Raw genomic sequence first — 25,626 nt, 5'->3', positions numbered from 1 at the left:
GTATTACATGAATCCTATGTGCTGGAGAAGCATTTCCAGCAGTTGGTGTGAGCTGTATGTCTTTAATGAAGCTTCTAGGACTGGAAACAGATCTCATGTTGCAAAGACGAGAAAGCTCCTGGCCGCCTGGGGCTCCGTGGGTGATGCAAGTCACCTTGCAGAGGCTCCATGTCAGCACAGACTGGCTGCAAATAAGAAAGAAGATTAAATAATCAGAATAATAAAGTGTTGAAGGCAAATTTTAGGGATGGAAGAATGAAAGAAGTGGACCATAAACAATACAGAAAAGGTTATTAGAGGAAACTAATAGGAAAGCTGTAGAAAAGAGACTCCCAAACATTGCTATGTTTGCAACAAGAGGAATAAAAAATTTTAGGAGGTGGATGGCAAAAAAAAATAAATTTAAAAAAAGTTTGCAAAAGCAACAAAACTAGCCATTCTGAGCCAAGCTGCACAGGACAACATAGCCGAGGAGTCCACGTAAAATTTACTGTCAGGTGCTGTCAGCTCAGCATTTGACCCAGATTCACAGATATACTTGACAAACTGAGTACTCCAAGTACTCAGGATGGCAATCCTGGCAGAAGGCCCAGGAATGCAAATGTTTTAGGAAAAGTTAGGCAGTCCTAAAGTAGACTGCGGTTAAAATTATGGAGTGAGAGAACCTGACAAGTTCATGTCAAAAAACTAAAAAACACCTCTCAGTAGGGCTGCAGGTGTGTTATGTTAACCATGCAGGAATCAAAGACATTGTTCCAGTTTTCAAATATTTGAACAGGAAGATGAATGAATCAACCACTGCTGACATGAATTTTGATGGCCAGATACAACAGTATAACGTTAACACCTCCTCAGAACTATCAGAGAAGAAGCAGTTTATGGAAATGGCTGTTACCAAATCAATAGCTTTCCTAATCCTGAGCTAAGAAAGGAAACCAGCAAGAGTCTGGAACAAAGATATCATCTGGTATAGTATCTGCATTACTAAAAGTCACACAGGCACAGGAGTGATTAAGATATAAACAAAGCTGAAATATTGTGTATAGACTGAAACATTTGTTACGCATTACTTTAAATTGAATCAATTACACAAGTAGAGGCTTAAAAAAATACTCTGTATGAAGTAAATAATTTTGTCTAGGGAATATACATTAATATTTAACCGATAATTAGGAAGGCTTGAGAGTGGGCAGTTTGTTCGTGTCATTGAGATTAGCTTCATCTCTATCAGAGGAGGGATGTGTTAAACGCCAATAGATGGAGCCATCTAGTGGCTTTCTCCCTGATAGAGCCTCTGGGCACCAGCCCGGCCAGGCAGGCAGCACCTCAGCAGCTTCCCTGGCACAGCCAGGGACGTTTCCTCGTATTAGATTTTGCGGCTTTCTAGGTGATTTCCCCCTAAAATTGTGATGGCAAGAAGGGGGAAAAGCATTTGGGTTTTTACATGGCCTGTTGTTAAATGAAAAATGAAACGTTTCTTTTTGCAATTTAGTAAAGGATGACTCTCTTTTCTTAGGCTACAGATCCAGATTCAGGGCTTTGGGGAGAAGTCAAGTACTCTATCTATGGAACAGGAGCAGACCTGTAAGTAAAAAAAAAAATATGAAATAACCTCTAAGCAGAGTTTTAAAATAATTTAAAAAGAAAAAAAAAAAAAAAAAAAAAAAAAGAACAGGCTCATTCTTGACCTGCTCATTTCCAAGGACATTTATGCCATGTTCTTTGGGAGTTCTGTGAAAACAACAGAAAAACTAGTGTGATCATTAAACATCTGCTTCATGAACCCATGGAATTTTACCCACAAGCCTCCAAAGAGACATAAGGCAGCTGAAGTACCAAAACACAGGATCTGTTCAATCACCATTTGAAAAATGCTTGTAAGAGAAAGAGGAGGTTTTGGTCTAGTTGTTGTGAAAAGTCAATTCTGGAGGAAAAAAAAAAATCCCTTGTTCTTTCCCCTTCCCTTTCCATCCTTCTCTTTCCACATAGCTGTGCAAATAGTTCAGTTTCAACTCTTGTCAAAATAAATCAAAGACAAGACTTTCAAGAATATAAACTTTAGCTTTGGAGGCCAGCTGTATTGGGTGCTCAAAGCATTTCATATAATTAAACCTAATAGTCCTGCATTAGGGAAGAAGGGAATCCAATGCTTACTTGATTTTGTAATGGTGCCTAGGTCCCTTTCCCTGTCTTTGGAGACAGTGCTAGGGTAGGAACATCCTGAAACACTGGTTTCTCCCACACTGCTTCCATCCCAGCAGTTGTCCTGGCCTATTGGTTGGGACTCACAGCCACTCACAGCATCACTGGCCGTGACAGATATTGTTGCTGAAACCTGCAGCTCACGGACATGGTGGAGCTGCAGGGCAGAATATTGGAAATGAATAAGATTTTCAGGCACTCATCCCCAGAATCCATTTTTCTCTGTACATTATCCACCTGGGGTTAAAGCTGAACTCTTCTTGTTAAGGTAAAAGCCATTTAGGAGGCACAATCAAAGTCCAAAATCCAAGATGTTAAGGGTGAACTTCTTCTGTAGCCAGAAGGATACATATATGGGAGCATTTCCAGGATGGATTATTTTGAGCTTTTCACTAAGTCCTTAAGCTAGCTGCTAACTGCACAAGAGGCAAGCGGGCAAAGGTCATGTCATGCAGGCAGACCTCTTAGGTTTAAAATGTAGCAGCTGGTGCAAAGAAGCTTGTGAAGGTTGTTGATGAAGGATTTTGAAAAAAATGTGAGTGTAACTTTATTCTCACCGGAGTTATGGGGATGCTCATACTCACTGTTCTTATGCTGTTGAATGAGGAAATTAAGATGTGAAGACTTTTTTTTTCCTTCCTATGATTTTTTTCTTTTCTTTTCCTTGTGCCAGAATGACATAGCTCTGCAAGGCTGTATGGATTTCCTAGCCCTGGGACCTCCAGATCTGCTGAACACACAGTCTGATGCAGATTTGAGAGTTTCAATTAGAGGCATGATTTTTTTCTGTCTCAAGGGTTACATCAGTAGATATGCAGTTGTGTTGGCAGAAAGATGAGTTGTGCTGAAGTAAGAGGAATAGTGTTAACTGTTTAAAGATAAAACCACTATGCTGGTAATCCTACATCCAAGATACCAGTGGGAGTGGGGTACACCACTGTAATCTCTTCACATCTCAGTGCTTCTATTCTTCCACTAAAATGAGGGTGATGAGTGTCTTCTCTGCATGGTTAGGCTGGGTTGGGTGCTAAGGAGGCACACAGCACAGAGACTGTCTCCTACCAAGAATTTGCACAGCTCTTTCCACCTCCAGGTTTTGGCTTTCATCAAGACTTGTATTTGTATTTAACAGGGTAATGAAAACAATTGAAGATTCTGGATTATTAAGTGCCCCTTTTATAATCACTCTCAGTTGTGCTCACAGGTGGAATACAGAAAACTTTTTGTTATCCTGTACATTAATTAAAGAGTATATAAAAGGTTTCATCTGTTAAAAACCTGACTGCTTGGAGCCTACACTGGCAGTCCATTTTAAAAAGACACTGTGTTGGTATCTTCTCTATAAATCCAAGCTTTTGGCTGACACTTTTGACAGTTCCTCAGTAATTACAAATGTGTGGAATTGAACTTGCTACAGATAAATTTGAACACCCACTCCATCCCAGCGCCAGTCTATGGAAAAGTGATTGTTTTGGAGGAGATAATTTGCCCTGCACTTTGGGGGATTTGAGAGCAGCCATTTTTCTTACCCATTCTGAGAAGTGAAGAGCTTAAATATGATTGCAGCACGCTTCCCTTAGCTATTGAGGTGATATCAATCAATCTTAATTTATGCAGGACATGATATAATACACTGTACTTATAAACTGGAAAAAAATAAACAGTTCCTTAATGTTTTAATGCAAAGAAATCACTCTGGGAGAAGGCCATCACACTGAGCATTTACTGAAGACAAAGACTTTAACAGAAAATGTAGGTAAAATGGCTAATGCACAATAGATAGAAAAACACCAGACACTGATAGTTCCCTGGTTTTCAAGCCTAAACGAACTAGCCAAAAATAGGTAGAGTGAATGATTTGGAAACATCAGCCAGACAGGAGTTAGGTGAGGAGTACCAATCTTCGGGCACAGCGTTTCAATGTTTAGAGCCCACCCTTGCTCCAGGCTGTAAACACACATTAAGCGGCCAAAACACCCAAAAGTCTTTTCATGCCTCTCTTCTAGGTTCCTAATCCACCCATCAACAGGTATAATTTATACTCAGCCCTGGGCTATATTAGATGCTGAAGTGAACTCAAAGTATAATTTCTATGTGAAGGCAGAGGACACAGATGGGAAATACAGCTTGGCTGAAGTGTTTATTACTGTGTTGGATGTCAATGACCACTCTCCAGAGTTCAATGAAAACATCCAGGAAAAGACGATGATCATCGGGTCACCGGTGAAGATAGAGGTGAGAGATGGCACAGTGTGTCACAAAGCAGAGTGCTTTGGAAAACCCCCAGCTCTGCTCTTTATTGCCTAGGGATCATGATGAATGTCTGAAAGTTGGCTTTTCCTGGGGCTTTATTTTGCACATCCATTTGTACGTAACAAATGGATTAAAGCGTGGAATGATAGTATTTACAGACTGCTGAGAAGGAGAAATAAATTCTATAGGCAAAAGATAACGTTCTGTTACAGTACTTGAACCATCAGCTGGGTGAGGATCCTGGATTATACAGTGACCATAAGAAGCCCAAATAAGATAAGTGAATGGAAGTACAGGGTTTTGAATACTTAACCTTCCTGCCATGCCTTTGTGCTCACCCACACAACTTCTTTCCCTTTGCTTTGCACAATTGTATTTATTGATCCATTATGGAACTAGAGATAAGAAAAAAATGCAATAACAATTCACAGGCAGAACAATCCTATATTACACATATTTGAATACATATAGTGAAGCCTAATTATGCAACACCTAATGTTAGTAGAATAAATATCACAGCACAAAAATTAAGGCAGGTATAGTTTAGCGTGGAGCTAATCACTTTGTTTTCTATCACTTCACATTTGTCCCCCATTCTGTGTGAGAAACTCCCCAGCAGTGGATCATTTGCATTCTGCAGATAAGTTACGGTTCAGTTTTTCCTCTGATTTTATTTAATCTCAAATAGAAATTGCTTATACAAAAAGAGCTCTAGTCCTGCTGGTTTTTCACTAGAAAATGTAGCATAACTGATACCAGAAAAGGGGAAATTGTTTCCAAGATGAAACAAAAACAGCCCAGTCATGTCACAGCATGGATATTATCGGAAGTGAATGTTCAGAAACTTTTAGTTTTGTCTTCAGGGAAAGATACAAACAATAACATCTTTGTTCTTTACACTTCCTCTACCAGGCTATAGATCAAGATGCAGAAGAACCCAACAACATTGTGGATTATTCCATCATGCAAGCAGATCCAGCCAATGTGTTTGATATAGATCAAAGCACTGGGGAAATCAAGCTGAAATCCTATATCCGTTCCCTGGACATCATCCACAACATCACAAAGAACAAAGACTGCATTTGGTCAGTGGTGGTGCAGGCCAAAGACCGAGGCTCCCCATCCTTCAGTACCACGGCAGTTCTGAAGATTGATATCACAGAGGAGGTAAACAAATGTTTTAGAAAAATCCTTATGTGAGATGACCCTTGAGAGGCACCAAAGAGTAGTCACTGCTTGCTCCATTTCTGAGACTAATTTAAAAATGCTTCAGGAGTTGAAATCAACAGCCAAAAAATTGCCAGCCATTGCTTCTCCTTTTTTGCTAACTCTGTCTTGTAGAGTGTTTCTGGAGCCTTTTGGTGAAGCTGGATTCTACAGCCACAAATCTAAAAGACATTTTGACCAGAGAAATTGCAAACGTACAAAGGCAGGAGCATAATGTGGTTGGGAGATGAGTTTCTTGCATCTGATTGTTATAGATAGATGCAAATTAAGGACTATAGATTCCTGAAAGTAAAGGTAAATCCTGACTGCTAAATTTCTGCTTTTTTGTTTTCATTCAGGAGAAGAAAGCAATCTTTTTTCCCTACAAAAAGTGAGTGGAAAGTAGCTGGGGCCAGAGTGAAATATATCAGACCAGTTTTGCAAGTCAACATAAGTGGCATAGGAAAAGTGAGAAAACTTTATAAAAATGCTTTAAAGTACATAGAATTTTGGATGTGGATTTAACCATTGGAGTATTATTAGCAGACAGAACAAGAAACTAAACGATAGCAGACATAGGTTGAGAGTTTCCTGTTAGTCCAACTTTCACATCAACCAAAGAACAAGCAGCAATTTATGGTGAGCAGCACATGCTTGCATGATTCTTATTTATTCTAACTGCCTTGCCGTGCCTTTAAGTAGGTACCAGCAGGGAGGAAACAGGCTTTAGAGCAGATGAGAAAATCATTAGCCTGACAGTCTCTGGACCACACACATACTGGGCAAAGATGCAAATCTTTTCCTACAGACAGCAGCTGGCCTTCTCTTTGTTTGGCCAAAATGCACCCGCTGCTCCTTTATCTGTTACAATCTTTCTCTGTTTTTTCCATTCTCCTCTTATTCCACTGATACTCCTTATCAGGTGTATTTATATGATACTTCTTGTATACAGTGCAGAGCCTGCTGGAAACTGAAAGGTGTCTGCAGAGAACACTTGTGCACATCAGTAAGGTAAACTTAGCCACCAGCAGCCCAGGAGTAACTCCCGGGCTCTGTTGTCAGTGCCTGCCCCACCAGGACTGTCAGAGGGCTCAGATCTGCCCTAGCAGAGAGGGTGCGGGCGTGGGGCTGCCTGTTGGGGCTGCCCAGCCCTGCTGCAGGCTCTGTGAAACCTGCGTGCAGCGACACTGGGGCTTGGCGTGGGCAGGGCATGCTGCCTCAAGGCTCTGCCCTGTGGAACTGGGGGACTGCGCATGCTGGGTCTGTCATAAATCTAGAGATTTAGCCATTCTTACTGATATAAAGGAAATAAACCGTTTAACACTTTGATTTCCCATGGAAATATGATTTCACATGTTTTTATACAACAAATAAGAATTGCTACCTGCAGCCAACAGTGGGAGCACCCGCCCTCCCTGCCTTGCTTCCAGGATTCTTCCAGGGTGCACATTTCAGGAATGCGTGGCACCAGGTGGCCTCAGGCACTGTCCCCACTGCTGGCCTGCAGCATCTAGCCTCCAGCTTTCCCTCCCCTTCCAGATGAGTTGGTGACCTCTCTGTCAGCATGCGGGGCTCAGGTACAGGGCTGAGGGGTGTCGAGGGGAGGGAGGGTGCCCCACACCTCCTTTGCTAGGGGCAGAGATGTGTCCCTGATCCGGCTCATGAAGGACATATGGAAGGAAAACAAGAGCAGCTGATGCTTTGGGATAAAGTTTCCTGGATTTTGTTCTAGTGCTGGAAGCAACATCAGCACCTGATGAAAGAAGGCATTTTGTATAAAGTCCCCTCTCTGCTTCCTTTTCTCCCTCTCCAGGGATACAGATTTGGCACAAAGAGGGGGAGTGCCCCTCCCAATAAAGTCTAAAGGGGAAGCAGAGAGGGCTGTGAAGACATAGATTCCTCTCAGATGCAGTTTTTCCTTTCTTCCCATGCTCTTCTTGATGTCGAGTCCCAATGCAGAGCCTGAGATAGCAACAGCATCTTCTTCCTTCACTTGAGCAGATTTCTTCAGCAGGATCTGCACTACTAATCTGATGTCACATCCTCCATAAGCTTTTGTACGTTTCTCCATTACTTCTTCCATTGCTTACGATGATTTGGGTTGTTTTTTTTTTTTTATCTAAGAGCATCACATCTCCTTGCTAAAACCACTCTCAAATTTCAGCTTGCATGTGAGTGACATGCAGTGCCAGTGTACAAAACCCTTGGTCACTCCCTATGTCCCAGAGACAGCACAGTCACTGCCTACACTTTGCAAAGAAAACAGTCTCTTGGTATAGGGGCATTGTGTTCACACACTCTCTCTCTCTGAGGCTGTTACAAATGTACATTTCATCTCTCTGTGCTCCAGCTGTACAAAGTCTCTTTTAGTTAGCTGTTTGGTGGGCATTTATGTACTACTGATTTTGGATAAGGAGGATATTTTTGAATGCATCCTCTAGAGGTTTCCTGCAGTGTTAATCACACTAAGTAATTAAACAGGCATATTTTCTGATTAACATTTACCATTGCAATTAGCACAAGGCTGTGCCCTTCGAGATAGATGCCTTGTGGCTAAGTTCAGCAGTATTGCACATCAAAAGGACCTTTTGCTCTTGGAATAATACAGTGATAAAAAATTCCAGAGGCCTTTTAATTTAACTGAGTCTGGGTTTATGGAAATTTGTATTGAGTGGCGTCTGTTAATCTCCTATCCTTTCTCAACAGAATAAGAAACATATGCTGGAAAAGCCATTCTTTTTTCAGCCTTATGTCTTGCTCAAAAATCTATTCCTGCTGCCCAAGATTTTCACAGAAAACTGATTCCCACTCCTGATCCTGAAGGCTGACCTGATCGGCGGGTCCCTCTGCTTCTTCATGACTCCACTGAGGTTCTGCAAATATATGGGGGTGTTTACTTACACCTCTTCATGGACTTCAAGTCCACATTTAGACAGCATAATCTGTGTTTCTTAATAGCTTTGGCCACCCATTTAGACTTCTAAATATAGCTGGTGAGTCTCAGTTTCAGATTCTCCTAATTGAAAGGTTCAACAAATACCTTCTCTGAATTAAGTAGTAGATACTCCTCCTCTCTCATACTAACTCTGCAACCATGGGAACTGTGGTTGCTGATAGCACTAAACATCCTTTGCCACATTTGCAGAGCACTTAGCCTGTTCTTTTCACAGTTACATGGACCATGAAAAAAATTGTTCAGAGAAGGTTGGTTTGATTTGAGAAGTCTTGCCCCATGCTGGTGTTTGTATGCAAAGTAAATGCAGCCTTCATAGATGGTGATAGCACTGCTCTTTGGGACAAGCACTGGAGGGAGGTGTCATGTGTTCTACCTCAGACCGGGAGTTACTTCTGAAGCAAATCTTCTGATCATCCCCACATACTGTAGGATGGCTCATGTCTCAGATAGCTCCACACAAAGTGGACTTCTTGCAGACGAAAATGTGTTTGGGGAGCCCACCTAGTGTGCTCTGGTGCTAGCAGGCAGTCTGTCCCTTCAAGAAGCTAGAAGAATCTGAAACAAAACCCCAGAAATGTTGAATATGTGGAAGTGGGCTCCTCAGAACCAGCTAGTTCATTGTACAGATCCACTTGCTCAAGTCGACGCAACCTGAGTTGTCTATAATCTGTGATAGCTTGGGCTCTTAACAGCTTTGCCACTTACTTGGGCTTCTAAATATAGCTGGTGAGCCCTAGCTGGTCTCGTGGTTGAACAGCTCAACCACACACTCCTGCTGGGTCCAGCTTCTGGATACATCACCCACTTGTCCTGCTTACTGCAACCCATGCATTATGAAAGGCTCTTGAGAAGCTGCCAGGAGGTGTGGATGTATGCACACTGCAAACTGTTGTAGCAGAAGAGACAAAAACAAAGGACGTGAGTCACCATTTCAGTAGCAAAGAGGGACATGGGCATCTTCTTTGGAAAACTCAGATTTTTGAGAAGGAAGCCACTGTGGAGGAAAGATGGTAAGAATAAGCCCCATGTGCTACAGAGGGGTGTTTTCCACCTCCTGCCATTCAGGTACACAGCCTGAAATCATCTATCTACAGTTAAACTTCACAGTGCTGGGTCTTACAAAACTGGTTTCAAAGGGCTGTGTCAATGTTAGAGCCTCTCAAAAGCTGGTGAGTCCCAGTGACTGCTGCATACTTCAGCATCCCACAGGACTTGGGCTGAGGAGCTTCTCTGCAGGGGACAGACAGTCACAGGTATTCTGCAAGCGACCATACATGCCCATTAAATAAAAAATAGGTGATGACATCTTTTAATCCAAACAGTTGCTTTAATCCTTTTAATTGCACTCTTGTCCCAGGATTGGACTTCTACTTTCTGAAGCCAATATGACCAGCTTAGCTACTTCCAAACTTCTGACATGGTGCTGTAACCCTCTATTTGTCCCCAACCCTTCTCTGTGAAGTTGAAGCAAAAAAACCAGCAGAGCATTATCTTTTGTGAGCAGTGGTATTTTAACTCCTTTGATGGCTATTAAGAAAGAGAGTGTTTCCTCCAGGCTTTGGCCCACAGAGATATGACAGTGTTTCCCATACCAGCTTTCATTTTATTGTGTATCTGCTTTTGTTTTACATGTAGAAGAAAAATCAGTACTCTTCAAAATGCAGCATGTCTCTTAGGAAAAAAACAACAGCTACATAAATTACAAAGTAGCACTGTTTGTTGACCCAGTTCTGAGGCACTGTTGGTAATCAATACAAGGACTTGTTGAGTTTCAACAGCGTTTCTTCACCCATTTCTCTTTGGCAATAGGAACATTCACAGTAGGGGAAGAGTAGGCTTGGATAATGTGTTTGAGATAGGTTGTGAAAATACAGAAGTGAAAACATTGTGGTGTTTATTAATGAATTTACATTCCTTAAGTTTAGGCATGTGATTTAAAAATAAATAGTGTCCCTGTGTACTAAATGGCAAAAGGTACTCTGAAGCATCCTTTGGGGTTACTCTTAGTCATCTTCCTCCACAGACTGGGGAAGATAAAGAGATGAGCAGCCTAGTTTAGAGTCATACAGGGAAATCCATTTTATATGTCTAAAAGTCAGAGGTTCAAGTCCAAGCTAGTCACAAGGCTCTCCTTATACTCACTGTCTTTGATACCTATTTTAGCATGTGGTGACTACTACTCTGGAGGTGTCCTTTTCTCCCCATTGGCTAAAGGCTGGGAGTTTAGACTGCTAACTAAAATGCAGATAACCTGTTACTAGACATGCAAAGTTTGGGTGATGATTCCCTCCTGGAGTTGAGGCCAGAGGAGTGGGGCAGAGTGGGTAGCTCTTGGTAAACAAACCTGCTCGTGAATGTGCCATTTCTGAAGGATCTCCTGGCCTTGCACAATACTACTGCCTGTCCAGATACCGTTGCAGAGGTTGTATTCGTTATTAACTTTTCTTGGAAACGTAGTCCAAGGGTGGACTACCATGCTGTGAATAAGGACCTATGTGCTGTGCTGCTACCCTTTATTCCCTGATCAACCAGATGTTTATACATGCTTCCTAAGCTCTTTTAGTGTTTCTGGATTCAGTTCAATGTCATTGCAACTGTCTCTTCTCCTGTGCCTAGTTCAACACTTAGCTCCCTTTATTTTATAGGCTCTCTATCCTGAACACATTTCACCCTAGTTTCCTATCTGTGTTTATTATAGATACTGGCCTCTTTCAAATATAACCCTGTGAGGGTTGACCATTTCTCTTATTTTTGATATTTCCAGATCAAGTCCAGGGTAAAATCCTATATTTTAGGCCTCAAGAAGCAGCCATGGACAATATTTGGAATTTGCATGAGTGGCGTCCTTTCCACCATTTCTGTAACAATGGTGATCTCCACCATCATGTATTGGAAACGTGTGAAAAGATCCAGGCTCCACCCACAGGGCAAAATCCGCAAAATTATACGGGGACCTCCGAAACGCACAGCATGATAAGCTGCAAAGTCAACTGGCCATTCATTTGTCCTTAATATGCCATATGTAGCTTATGTTATTGTTTATTTTATTTCTAAAAACAAAGCTCTTTAACTCTACTTATCTCCCCTACCTCAAAGAGTTTTGTTATGTCTGTAAAAGAGTACTTGAAAACAGAATGTAGCACATACCTGCTAACTGCTCTTTTGTACACTGTAATTTTATAAAGTGAAGTTTTCTCATAACCTTTTCAATGCCATGCTCAGTAATAGTCCTATAAACTGCATCACCATATCACCTGCAACTGTTTTTGAAAGATTGTTTTCTACTAATAAACTTCTGTTTAGGTTCAACACTATTATTAACTATGAAATGTAGTATAACAATACAGCTGCAGATCCTGGAGCCAATTATTTTCTTGCTCAGTTCTTGCAAGTTAAACAAACACTATGGTGACATGCAGGAATCTGTCCTAATTTGGTGGTAATACTTCTGTAAGCTTTCATATTCAACAGTCTTCCATTTCAGAATTCTTGCCCAGTCTCCTGCTCCATCTAAATTCTCCAAACCTGGACTGGGTCTTTGACCATCTCTTTTTTTAGAGACAACTCCCATTAGTCAGCCCTGCTTGTTACATATTTTGGACAAATGAAATTTCTGGGTCACTGTCTGTCCCATAGAGTAAGTCACGTGTTTTCTCTGTACTCTTTTACAGACTCTTCACAAAGGGCCTATGGCCGCCTTTTTGATGCAAACTAAAGATAACCCCATGAAAGCCCTAGGAGTTCTAGCTGGTGTCATGGGCATAATGGTGATGATAACTATCATGATCTCTACTGCCATGTTCTGGCGCAACAAGCGGTCCAACAAAATCACGCCAGTAAGAAGGATCATAAAAAAGAGACAGACTCCACAGTCCCGGACAGTCAGGATGGAGTGGCTGAAGTTCAGGAGGCCCAGCAATGCTGCGAAGTTTGTTGTTGAGGATGATGACAAGAGCCTACACAACGAGAACAGCAACAACAACATCCAGTTTGCCCCAGTGCCGCCAACCGCCCCCTCGCCCCCACCACCCCCCACCCTGGCTCCCAGGAGGGATGCCCCAGGATGGCAGGTGCCAACTGTGTCTGGCTCCATCACTCCAAAGTTCATAAACAAGCAGCTGAAGAAAAGAGGTCATATCAGTGCCCACAATGCCCTCGTGTCAGAGCTCAAAATGAAGTTTGAGAAGAGGAATGCAGCTATCGGTGAGCCCCAAATCTAGGTGCTCCTGGAAGCCCTCCAGAGACAGCGGATTGTGGCTGTGCATGGATATATTTATGTGCTGTGGTCTTCCCTGTGTCTGTCAGCACCCTGTGAACCGAGAGCAGCGTCTTGCTGTGATAGCCACCCCTCACCTTCTGCAAGTATTACGTGCTATGGAGCCATGCCTCCCATAGCAAACGCTGTGGTCCGTGTTCAGTTGTGACTGCAATTCCATCAGCTCGTGTCCTGGTACCTCATGCCAGCCACAGTCTCCCCAGGTGAACAGGGATTCAGGTTGCCCCCTGTTTTGGAGGTCCCTACCCAGAATCCTGATTTTCAAACAAGGCGCTCTTCAGCCAAGGCACTGGAGTATGTCACTTCTGACCTGGTCTGGCAGATAGGTTTGAGATGTCCAAAAACCTGTCATTTCAAATCCAGACCCACTTTTGAAGACGTTGGCCTGGCTGTAGCACCAGCACTGAGTCCATGTGCAGGTGTCCCACAGTAGTGACACTGCACGTGGCAAGAGGGTATCACGTAGCTGGTACCTGCTGTCCTCAGGGAGTGACGTGCGTTGCAACAGCCAGTGGAGTGATGTGCTCATGGCCTGAGTACCTTCATTCCCAAAAGGTAAGCGGGCAGGCTTGGAGAAGGTCTTCATTTTCCTGCAGCTTATGCTGGGTTTTGCCAGAGTACGTTGACATGATGCTGTGCTTTGCTTCTGCCCTGGACTTGCCTGCTAATCAGGAGATGGGAGGGCCACCTCAGCCTCCCCTATACCAGCTGGGACAAGATTCAAGCACAGAAGTTCAACAGCAGTGCTTGCTCAATACTGCCTCCTTCTGACACTGCGTCCTCTAATGAGGAGGAAGCCAGCAGGAGAAGGACATGTTTAAAGCAGCAGGGAAGACAAGGTAAAACCAGGAGAAAAATGATAAGTGAAAAATATAGACAAGTGCTGGAAAGTCACATATGTTGGCCAGGGAAGTGTCTGGACAGATCATTTGGTTTTGTACACTGCTAGCAGAAGGTGCCGGGGAATAATTTCACCACTTCTCCTGGCTTGCTCCAGGGACTGGTGAGTGCAAAAGGAGGTTTCCTAAAATATTCTAGTTTGTCCTATCAGTATTTTTGAGTGAATTATGCAACAGTTAAGGTGGGGGGTGGGGGGGGTGGGTTGTGCAACTGACACTTCTTTTTCCTCTTATGTGACAATAAAAAGGCACTGAAAGCAGAGCACTTTTTTCACTGGATCTACCCCACAGTTTCTCCCTCATATTTGTTTCTGAGGAGGCATTTTTCAGCTGGGCCTGGCTGTTTCCCATCCCTTGGTGAGAAGGCAGCATGTGCCAGGTTGGCTGGGGAGCTCAGCACCCTGCACCCTCTGTCTGAGCTCTGGCCCCACAGGGCAGCTGTGCTGTGATGGACCAGCACCATGAACATCAAGATGGGGAGTAAACCCTACAGGACAGGATACTGTGTTAATTCAAGGGGTTCATGAGGCTCCACCTATCATTTTAGCTGGACCAGCAGATCTGGCCCTCAGGGGCTCTTCTCTCACCCTGTTAGCTGGTCTAATTCCCTTTGTTTGCACCAAGAATTCATCAGCTTAGCAGATAACTGGTTGAATAAGAAGTTAGCCACTGACAGGGAAAATCCCATATTTTTTAACTTCAGTTGAATCCACCTAGAAGCCAGAAGGTGACATGGCTCCTGTCACCATGACTCTTGGCTGATCCAGGAGATGTAGCCAAGAGGTGCAGCAGAGTCCCATGTGGGGACTGTGGCAACAGTGCTGCTCCCAGAGCCTCTCTTGCCACGTCTCTCATGTTCTCCACGGTTGTCTTGCTTATCCCTTCTCCTGGGACTGCGTGGTGTGAGGCCCAGGCTGTCACATTGTGTGCAGTCACTTCATCCTTGTCCTCCAGCCACCGAGCAGTGGGAGGGACCGTGCAGCTCCTGGCCCTGCTCCTGCTGCCCTGCGCAAGCACGCGCCTTCTGCTGGTTGTGTCTCTGCCAGGTTCTGCAGTGTTTCCCGCGGTACCAAAAGTTCATGATTTATTCCCCATACTACTGTTTTCCCGATGTTGTGTTGAAGCCAGTATTCAGTGTTCATTCTCCAAAGAAGAAAGCCTGTAAAGACCATTCAATTAAGTGAGATTTAACAGGAATTATAGGTTTATAGTCTTAGAGATTATATTTAAGAGGGAGTAAAGATGTTTTATTACTATGTTGTGAGACTTTTTTCCGGTTACTCTGTATTTCCAACTTCAGGGTTTTTTTTTTTTAATAAATTAAAAAAAATTCAAAAGGTGCTTCTGTGCATGGTGTGCTTCTGCTGGCAACGATGCCTTGTCATTGCTTGTTATGTGACCACACAGGCAGAGGCAGCCAGACAGCTTTCTAGGACAACCAAATGGCCCCTTTTGTGGGCTGCAAGTCAGGAGGAAGGCTGTGTGGTTTTTGGGTAACACCATCCTGGAAGGAGAGGAGGTGAGAAGCGGGATGCCGTGGAGCACTGGACGGACAGATAAGCCCCTGGCTGAGCACCCATTGTGCTCTGCAGTCCACCGCAGCATGGCCTCAGGGTCAGGAAGGCTCCTCATCAGGCAGCAGGTTTAGTCTGATGTCAGTGCTCACTGCATATGCGGTTTATTATGACCTTGCTACACGTGTTGATGGGATGTTTTGTCTTTCCCTGTTTCCTCACTGTGATTCAGCAGCTCTCCCTACAGTTTGCCATTGTTCCTCTATGTTGACTGGTGTGGGAGAAGCCCAGTCCTTACAGGCACTGGTTTGTTTTCAGTTCCCCTGGTACATAGCCCCATGCTGGTCCTCAACCAGCATTAACTCATGCCTGACCCCATACGCACCATCTCCCCAGGGGTTTCTCCAAGACAAGGTTGTTTCCCCACTTGGCTGGCGGCTTTTGCCCCTTCCTCACCTCTCCAGACCCCCTGTCACACATGCTGCAACTGCCCAACCTCCCCCATCCCTGCTGCCAAACCCCAGAGCTACTTGGCATTCAGGTTTCTTTGCAATTTCTAACTGTAAAAGAATAGAAATGAAGCAGAGGACATCTGCGTATTCTAAAAATCCATCATGTTTATTACTTCAAAGCTAAAAGACTGACAAGACTAGGAAGTCCCTTGAAGTATAACACCAATAGTCAGCATTGATCAAACAGGTCTCTGTTCAAAAGCTGTGCAGTAACTTACAGCAGAAGATGGTGCTGGGAGAGGAAACGTGGGGCCTGAGCAGAGACAGTGTGGCAAACACAGCAAAAACCAAAATACAACTAGAAAGCCAAACTGCCACATAGTAAAGCTCACATTAGGCTTTATCTCTGCTTACAGCTGAGGTTTCTACTCTAGTTTTTTCTTTCTGAGGTGATCTATAACAACACCTGTGACAAGGGCTGTGGGTCTATCAGGCATGTCTTTTGATTGTGCTGGAAAGCACGAGGCCAAAACAGAAAAGAGTAAGTCACGTGTCCTCAGACCCCCAAGAAACACAGCATGAGCTGCTCTGTGAGTGGGGGCTGGTTGCTTTTACATGCATACTTGGGTGTTTTGCCTCTAAAAAGAAGGCAAGCTTTGGTTTCAAAGCATCAGGATGGGAAGGTGGCCTGTATGCACTTGGGGAAGGTGCCCGGCTTGACCATTCAACTCCCAAACCCTGGCTCCACCACCCTCTCTGCCCTTGGCTGCTTGTCCAACCAGCCTGGTTCAGGCTGAGCATTCCCATCACTCCCTGCATCACCCCGCAGCCACAGCACCATCCTGGGAAAAGGGAGACAAGTGGTGGGGAGGGCGGAAGGGCTGGAAGTTGAGTGTTTACCTGCAAAAGACAAACTGTTCATTTTTCACCAGCTCTTGTTCCTAACTTTAAAAAGAATGTATTAACACAACACTTGTGTAGCAATAGGTGTTGGGGGGAGGGGGGGGAGGTGTTTGTTAGAATGAAACTAAAATGGTCCTCTAAGATATGTTTGGATACAAGTAAAAGGCCCTACCCTTCTCCATAGTACAAAAAACCCCACCCAAACCAACTGAAAAACACAAAACCCCGTGCTGTGGCTACATTACACTGGTGTTCAGTAAGCACTCACAGGTCTCTTTGTGGTACAACTGAGGTTGTGAACCTCTTAGGGCTGTGTAAACTTCAAGGAGGAGTAAGAAAAAAAAACACCAAAGCCAAGCAAAACAAACAAAAAACACCCAGCCCCAAAACCAACACCACTGATCAAAAAAAAAGTGTTTTTCTTCAAAAGAAACAGAATAGCTCAATCATGTTGACCCAATCCTTCCCCGCTACTTTTTGTTGCTGGTTCTGACCACAGCCCTGCCCTGGCTCCCCTGTTCTGTTTCCATGAGGCAGTGCACAGGAGAAGCCCGAGCAGGGCACAGGGCAGAGCTGTAGACAATCATCCCCACTCACCCCCCAGCTGGGAAAAACAAAGAAATAAAGACATGCCTGTGTGGGTGAGCAAGGGGAGACCTTTTCCCTTTTGCCACATGCATTGCTATTGGGTTTGGAGGTTTTTTTTGTTAATGCTTGTTTTCTTGTGTGTCTGTGTGTGTAGCTCCATAACAGTGCTGCAGAGGCAGCCCGGGGCTCCAGGTGCACAGCCACACACCCACAACCGTACACCCCCTTTCCCAGGGCTCCCCAAGCTTGCTGCAAACCCCAGCCATGTGCCCTGCCATGCCCTGAGTCCTTGCAGCACAGAACCTTCCTTGCATGGTCTAGCAAGAAAACCAGCACGTGCTATGGCTCAAGGGCACCTGTAAAAGGTGCCGCTGCAGCCATGTTTAAGGGTGAGCAGGGGCTGGGCTAGTAGAGGTCAGCACTGTTCCTGTGGGGTGGCCGGGTCTTGTCTGGCTCCTCGTGGTCTGGGGGCTGCTGGGCACCGCAGCCACCTTTGGGGTGGCAGAGCCTGTCCTCGCTGCCGGCAGGCAGGCTGTCCAGTGTGCTCTCCTTGCTGCCGGTGGCCTGTGCTTGGCCCCCGCGGCGGCGGCGGGGGCAGGCGCCAGGGCAGCGGACCAGGCAGCCGGGGCGGGCCTCAGTCGTGCAGGCGTACATGCCGGCGGGCACGGCCAGCACCATGGCACAAACGATGACCACGATGTGGATGAGCTTCTCGCGCTGCTCCAGCTGGCTGATGTCACTGCCTGTGACGAAGACGACGCACTGGCCCTTGCGGGGCGCCTGGTTGCGCACGGCCACACAGACCTCGTACTTAGTGGCAGGCAGCAGGTCGGTCACCGAGTAGGTGTTGACGCCGGGGCCGATGTAGATGGCATCCTTCCGGGCGGCGTCGTAGCGGCCCACCAGGAGGGTGTACCAGGTCTCCCCTGGCTCTGCAGCTGCTGCTGCCACTGCAAACCACTCCAGGGTGATGCCGTAGACTGTCTGCTTGGCGATGCGCACTTCTACGTGGGCACCCGGCTCAGCAGGGGCGATGGCGGCCCAGCCCGTGGGGGTGGTGGATGCCCACGGAGTGCCCACGTGGAGGGTGATGGCCACCGAGGTGTTGCCCAAGAAGTTAGCAGCCGTGCAGGTGTAGTTGCCGGCGTCCGCTGGCCGTGCTGCCGGGATCAGCAGCTCTGAGCGGACGGTCTCCTCGCTGATGGGCTGGGTGGACACTGTGGGCAGAGGAGAGTGCATCAGCAGACGGGGGCCTCTCCTGCCTGTGTGGGCAGGGAGCCACCATGCCCCTGGGGCAGCCCCAAGACTGCTCTGGTGTGGGATGGGGGCCAGGAGGCCAGGCAGGACCTGCCCTGCCCAAGCAAAGAGGAAGAGGGGCACGGGACTGTGCCATCTGCCATCAGCATCCTCAGGTCAGGGCAAGCCAGGGAGAACCACTGAGGTGCAGGACGCACAGCTGCATTCTGGACACACACTCCGTTCTCCATTAGGATTGAGTGCAGAAAAATGTCAGTCTCAAGAAGCTTGGGCCAAAAAGAGGTGTGTGGAGCCAGGAATTTTGGGCTGGAAGTAAGATGCAGCTTTAGGAATAGTATGAAACACCCTGTTGTCTACCCAAACAGGGAGCATGACTGTGAGGTTCGGAAGAGCCTGTATGTAATTAATTCTGCATGTGCTTGTGGAAAGTTGCACAAGTGCTGCTGTAAAGCTGCAATTAAAGCAAATATCAGTCCAGGATGAAGGGCTAATGCTATCTTATTTAGCTAGCTGGCTTATTAGGAACACATATAACCTATGCGGTGCCCATATGCACCCGATGAAAATAGCAACTTGTCCTAGTGAAGGCTCTTAGTAAAAAATAAATGTGAGGGAGAGTGTGAAAGAGCCGAGCTGGATGGGGAGGAAGAGGGAAAGGCCTCGTATTATTTATGTTCAATAAAGAACATAAATAAGCAAAGCTTATGGAGAGCAACCACCTCTGTTTTGGTTGTAGAACGTGAATGGACACAAACAGGTAACAGGGCTGCAAGATTTTGTGGTTTTTGTGCTCCTACAAACACACACAGACATACGAATATATAGAGTGTGTGCATATATATACGTAGTATATAATGTATACTGTAAATATATACATGTCTAGATAACTACATATTTATTATATATGTACAACTGATGTATTATTAATAGTTCTTACATCATGTGTCATGATGAAAGAGCTACTACTAAAAATCAACACATAAAATAATTGTGTAAAAATGAGGCCATGCTCCTTTCATCTTTGACTGATATCCTGCGTGAAACAGCTCTTCTCATGCTCAGACATGCTTAAACACGTAGGATGATTAAGATTATTTGGATTATTGCCACCACAATAACTGTGATGCTCTAAAGGGGCTGAGAACTGGTGTGGTGACTGTGATGGCCTGAAGACCTACATAAGTAGAATAACAGAACATAAATTTTTAATGAAAAAAAAAAAAGAAGAAGAAAAAACTTTGCTTACCATTAAATGCCCTTAAAAGTTTGAGTGCATAGGTCCACCAGACAGCCGGGGAAGGGCTGGCTTGCACGAAGCAGGTCAGGGTGACGTTCAGCCCCACAGGGACTGTCATGTTGGTGTCAAGGGCTGAGGTCAGGGGCTTCATGCAGCTGTTGAGCTCCACTTCATGAAAAAACTTCCCTGCCCTGAATTTCGGGCTTGAGCAAGTTAAATAGGGATTCATTAGAATAATGGGTGGGCTGACCGACTTGATAAACTGGACAAATCCCCGCAGGCGACAGTCACAAATCCAGGGGTTGTCATGAAGGGCCAGGACGGCGGTGGAAACAGCTTCTCTCTGCCCCTCCACCCTCTGGTAGACAGGCCAGCTGTAGAAGACATCCCTAGATATGACAGTAAGCTGATTTGAGGATAGATCTAAATAGGTCAGGTTGGGCAGATAGCGGAGTGCATGTTCTGGAAGGACATCCAGCCGGTTGTGCTTCAGATCCAGGATTTTCAGAGCTGGACTGTCTTGAAATGCTGTCCATGGCACTGAACTTAATTTGTTCCCTTGTAAGCGCAGCTCCTTCAGAGCCGGCAGATATTCCAGACTCTTGATATGCATCACTGTGATGTTGTTAAAATTAAGCCAGAGACACTCCAAGGCACTAATGTTCTCAAAAGACCCACGAGGCAATTCTGTTAGGTGAGAATTTTCTATTCTAATTTTCCGGATGTCCTGAGGGATGTTTTCAGGGATCTGCCTCAGCAGTGCAGACATGCAGAGCAAACTCCTAAGGAGGAAACCAGAAAATTCTCCAGGTCACACACAATATTCATGCCTAACAAACCAGTTCCCTATACAGGTCTAAAAGCACTTGAATAATTATAAGGTAGTGTATACAGGGCACACATAAGCCATACATCCATCCTTCGCTGGGTTTTATACCCATTTTCCCCCAAAGAATACAATTAAGTGCTACGTATGCAATGACATATCTCAGGGAAATAAGAGAAATCTCATTCTGTGCTGAAGCTAGTACTATTCAAGTATTAGAGAAGGCATACCATGTGGCCATCTGTTGGTTTTGGTGCTCACATCATCAGCAAATATATATTGGGACTCTCCAAGCTGCTTCGCTGGGGCTATAACTAGGGTAAGTAGCATTCTTACCTTCCAAAGCTGTCTTGAGAACATGAGCATCCTGTGACACAAGACAAAACAGATGGGTTTATCTTGTGGAAGACCAGAAGTAGAAGAAAAATATGACAAATAGGGTCCATATTCTCCTTTAAGAAAGCACTGTGCAGGGTTTGCACCAAACATGCCAACAGTCTCCAAGAAGCAAATCCTATTAGCTGTAATCTTCCTTGACGCAGAAATAAATCCTGCTGGGGACTCGGCCCTAAAGAAGACAAGTAGGATGGTTCATAGCCTGTGTCAAAGTGCTAAAAATTACCCCCTGGACCACTCTTGGCATTTATTCGTCAGCTGCAGGGATTCTGACAGACATGTTTATTTGGTTGGTAATATGAGGATGGACCCAAAACCACTTCTGTTCTCAAGACTTTACAAGTAGTTAACCAGGCCTATTTACTTTTTAATTTCAAGAGGTCTATCTCAATCTCCTATATTTTGATGGCATTTATCAAGGCAGAAAACGACAGTAAGGGCCAGATTCACAGCTGTAATTTGTCAGTGCCTAGTGCCATATTGCACAAGCCATCAGGCCCCAAACTCTGCCCACAGCTCTGTGCACGGTGCACATGGTGAGCATGAAACCTACTCCCCAAACTTAGTTGGTCTGTCATGGAAACATAACTACGACATTATTTTTCCTCTAAAAGAACTTCATCCCACACACACCATCTCCACTCTTACACATTGGTAATGAAAACAACAACATAGCTGTAGCCAGTCTGTTGTCTTCTCTGAGAAAAAATTATCTTGAAAGTTAGTTATCTCTATTGTATAAGTATAAAATTTCAGTGCTATTCTCTGGCTTCCCCATAAGACATGTGATGATTGCCTTTTGGTCACCTTGAAAAGCTCAGACTAAATAATTCTATGAGAAGGAATTTGGAGTAACCAAATTTTTTTTTTTTTTTTTTTTTAATCCAAAACAGAAGTTTCGGTTATAATTTCCAAGCAGCACTGTGTTCTCCTGGGGCCATCTAGTGTGTATGGACTTCATTACAGCCTGCAGAAAGCAGCATGCAGCCAGGAAAGGGCTTAACCTCATTGCCAGTACTTGTGAAGCTGGGTCACAAATCAAGATTAGCCTCAACCTACTTATCCTCTAACCTATGGGACCAGGGTAGAAAAATATTTATAGTGCAAACGCTTAGATCTATACATGGCTGTTGGGGTTAGTGCAATAGCATAGCCACTGTGAGCTTACAGAAGACATAGGATTGATTCTTCAGATTTTAAATCGACAGGCATGTTGATTTCAAGGCAAATCACCAGAAAGAACTGGTGGGGAAACCACTGAGGACTGTTGCATGATGGCCTCCCATGTACAAGCAGCAGGCCATGAGTGGTGGGCCTGCTGGACTGCTGTTGCTTACTATGCCCAGCATCTAATCACAAGCATATAGAATTAATTTTTTTTTAAATGAAATATTCCTTATTTGTCCATGGTACGGTACTTGATATTTCAACAGCTGTCCTACATTTTAACATGCCAGTAAGCCATGAGTGAAGGAGAAAGGCTGCTGGTCTGTAGCACAGCAGATGCAGCAGTGATAAATCCCTCACCTGACTGTGGTGGCCTCTGGGGACATTTCTTGATGAAGTTGTTGCTGCTGCAGTGAAAGTGGCACCAGCACAGTCCCAAGAGCTAGCAGACACTCCTTATGCACTTTCAGTGTAGCTTAGGCAGCAAAGAGGACACCCGCCAGCAGGGCTGGCTGGCTAAACTGGGAGTGCTGCAGGAGCAACACTGGCAGCTGCAATGGGACGATGTGTCCTTCCCGGTCGTCCATCAGCCACTGAAGTAGAGGGCCTCAGTGACCCCGTGCCCACCCTGCATGAGCATGGGCCTCTGGGGAGACAAATGCCACACTCACCACTGCCTTTGGCCCTCTCCTCTCCTGTAGTCTGCCATGGAAATATTCCCTAGTAAAACAATGATATTATTATTTTATAATTGCAATTATATAATTTTACACCTTATTATAACTAGTAATAACAGTAGTAAACTACATACAACGTAGTTAGTTAGAAAACAGTTGGGAGTCAGGAGCAAACCTGGAGTTTGCCCGTGTATGAGCTGCAGAGTCTGGGAGAGAAAAGTTTTCAGCAGAGGCAGAAGAAAACCAGTGTCTTGATGGTGTTCAACCTCATTTAGAGGTGATGGGACACCTTCTCATGATGGGATAAATGGTTGAAATCCACCCAGATCATTGGCTTGGTCGGTCAGCTGGCCAGGCGTTCACAAGGAGTTGGAGATGCCCATCAGTGCATGGGGTTCACGAGGAAAGCGCAGAAGAAAACTACCCATTTTGTGAGTGGCACACATGCCACCGGCAAGGCCACAGGGTTGGGATGGTTTAGTTGTCACCAGCATCAGGCAGGTCAGCAGGAGGGATTTTAAGGCCCAACCTTGCAAAAACCTCCTTTGCTTGCAGGGAAGGTGCCTCCTTTGCCACCTTCGCATCCCTCCTCCATGGTCCCCAGAGAGGGTCTTAAAGTATGTGGCAGCTAAAAGTCACATCTTCAAAAGAAAATTTCATGAAAAAGTGTTATTTGTTAACAGGTTTATATATGGAGTAACAACTATTGGTCGGTTCCCCCCATGTACATCTTTGGGCACAGTACAGGTGCATAATGCTCAATATCCTGGGATGAAGCAAGTAAAATTTCATCCAGGCTTCTCTGTTAGAGATTACATTAATTTAAATAAGTGAGTTGATTAACAGAAAAAAACCCTAACATTGCAGTTTTCTTTCTCTCACATGAGCTCTCATCCCAGTCCCACCTATCTTCTACAAGGCTGGAAAATGACCTTTCAAAGAGAGTTGTTAGTTAGTACCATGGGCCGATGCTCCAACTGTTTTCAGGCTGCTTGAGAGGCCATTTCTCTAAATATTACCAAACCCCAAGTGTACTCAGAAGGTTCAGTATTAACCTGAGAAAGTAGTGGTGAATTACTTATCAAAATCAGATGAATTAGCGGGTAGAGAATTTACTCACTGTCTAGGATAGAGAAAGGGGGAAAAGAAAAAAAAAAGGAAAAAAAAAAATGTAAAGGAAAAATTTCCCCAAACAGTGTCAGCCACAGCCATTCTGTTTATGTTCCCTACTGGAGTGGGATTTTGCTGCCTTTTTAGTTCAGCCCAGTTTATGCCTGCCTGTAAATTTAATGGTCACTTTGGTGACAGCAGATGTCCACTCGGTTCAGCTGCTCTTTAACATCAAGTGGCATCCTGGACGAAGCCAAAATGCAGAACAAGCTAACTAAAACCCAAGCTGTCAAAATAAATCTCCACAGAGACATTGTCTGCTAATCTGTGGGAAGTGGAGCCTAAGAGACTGCACTGATTGCCAAAGCAAATGCCGAAAGGATGCCCATTGCACGCTCCCAGCGATGGCGAGGGAGTCAAACTCCATCTTGAAACAACAGACACACACAGGTCTGTAAGAAATCAAGTCCAGGCTGATGCTTTACAATTACAGTTCCTCTGCCAGGGCTATCAGTGTTAGAAATCCCTGCTGGGGACGACCACAGCAAGTCCCACAGAGAGCCGGCAAAGGGGCATTACCTGCCCCTTCCACCCTCCAACGGCAAGGAAAGGCTTCATCTCCCACTCAGGGCACCTCAGGGCAGGAGCAGAGTCCATCTTCCATGCAGAAACCAGGAGCCAAGGGCCAACACGCTCCTGTGGGGTGTGACCACAGGCGCAGCATCTCCACGTCACCACCAGCAGCCCCTGGCTCTTGGGAAATATGGGCACTGCTCCAAGGCTTGCTACCACCTCTGAGAAGCTCCTGGTCCTGCTCTCTGGGGCATATTCATCAGTTTGAACCTTTGCCGGCAATTGCTAAATTCTTTCTTTTCAATTTTGATGAATAGGGAAGTAAAATGGGGAACTTTTCTTTTGCTCTGTTTTGGGCAACCATTCGCATCTTCTGTTCATGGACTTTAAAGCTAGTGAAGCTCCCACTAAGCCACAGTATGATAGCACTGACTATTGATTAAATACATCCTGAAACTTTTCAGACATTCCCAGAACGCTTCTGACATTGAGAGACTTTGAAAATATTCCAGTGGTAAAATAAAATCTAAAGGTTAAAAAGCTCCTGAAGAAGCTGACATCAAAGTCATTCTTCAATGTCCATTCATTTTTTGAAATACCTTGAAAAATGTTTTACTGTCCTCTTGACATTTTTAGGTGGTTCTTCATTTTTTTCACAAATTTATATATATGCACATGCACACCTTGTGTCCTACATTTTTTAATCATTTAAATACCTTTTAGTCTATTCTTTCTGGGCACACAGAAATAAATGTGAAAGTGACCACACAACACAATTATAGCTTTCCAGCATGCTTAAATCACATTGTGGAAATAAGATGTTTGTCAGCCTGAATGTGATTTTACATTTGTGGAATTTTTATACATATGTGGCATAAAAATAGTTGCAGAAACTGTATAAATCAGAGCCAATACTAGCCTTTGTCTGGATCTACTCACCGGATAATCTGGACACTTTTTAAGAAGTTTGGAAAAATATATTTCAAAGCCTTGACATGTTTTTTTTACATTTCTTCTTGCACTTAACTACTTGAAGTACTCCTTTTTAATCACTTTGGACACATTATATCATTTATAATCTGCTCAGTTCCCTCATTTTGATAGCTGTTTTTCTCTAGATCATGAAAAAGAAAT

At 44.6% G+C, this 25,626-nt stretch overlaps 2 protein-coding genes across 3 annotated transcripts in view; one reads left to right on the top strand and one right to left on the bottom strand.

Moving 5' to 3' along the window:
* CDHR1 (cadherin related family member 1) overlaps positions 1-13,958 on the top strand; it is a 49,620-nt gene extending 35,662 nt beyond the window's left edge. Inside the window, exons 15-18 of one of the 2 annotated variants that reach the window (XM_074874475.1) lie at positions 1,517-1,584; positions 4,209-4,437; positions 5,368-5,622; positions 12,289-13,958. In XM_074874475.1, the coding sequence (XP_074730576.1) occupies positions 1,517-1,584; positions 4,209-4,437; positions 5,368-5,622; positions 12,289-12,837 (1,101 nt within the window). In that variant the 3' untranslated portion in view covers positions 12,838-13,958. Of the gene's footprint in view, positions 1-1,516; positions 1,585-4,208; positions 4,438-5,367; positions 5,623-11,381 lie in introns of both variants that reach the window. The other variant, XM_074874476.1, reaches the window with a different exon arrangement.
* A 1,945-nt stretch (positions 13,959-15,903) lies between these two features.
* On the bottom strand, positions 15,904-21,066 carry LRIT2 (leucine rich repeat, Ig-like and transmembrane domains 2). The gene is made up of 3 exons (XM_074874474.1): positions 20,906-21,066; positions 19,753-20,525; positions 15,904-18,466 (listed from the first exon to the last, which is right to left on the bottom strand). Exons 1-3 carry the CDS (start codon positions 21,013-21,015, stop codon positions 17,655-17,657), a joined length of 1,695 nt encoding a protein of 564 aa, XP_074730575.1. The 5' UTR covers positions 21,016-21,066; the 3' UTR covers positions 15,904-17,654.
* Positions 21,067-25,626: the final 4,560 nt, after the last annotated feature.

Source organism: Strix uralensis, chromosome 7 (genome assembly GCF_047716275.1).
Source record: "Strix uralensis isolate ZFMK-TIS-50842 chromosome 7, bStrUra1, whole genome shotgun sequence".
Classification (NCBI taxonomy): domain Eukaryota; kingdom Metazoa; phylum Chordata; class Aves; order Strigiformes; family Strigidae; genus Strix; species Strix uralensis.
The sequence above is the reverse complement of the archived record's forward strand: the minus strand, read 5'-3'. Positions and strand labels throughout refer to the sequence as shown.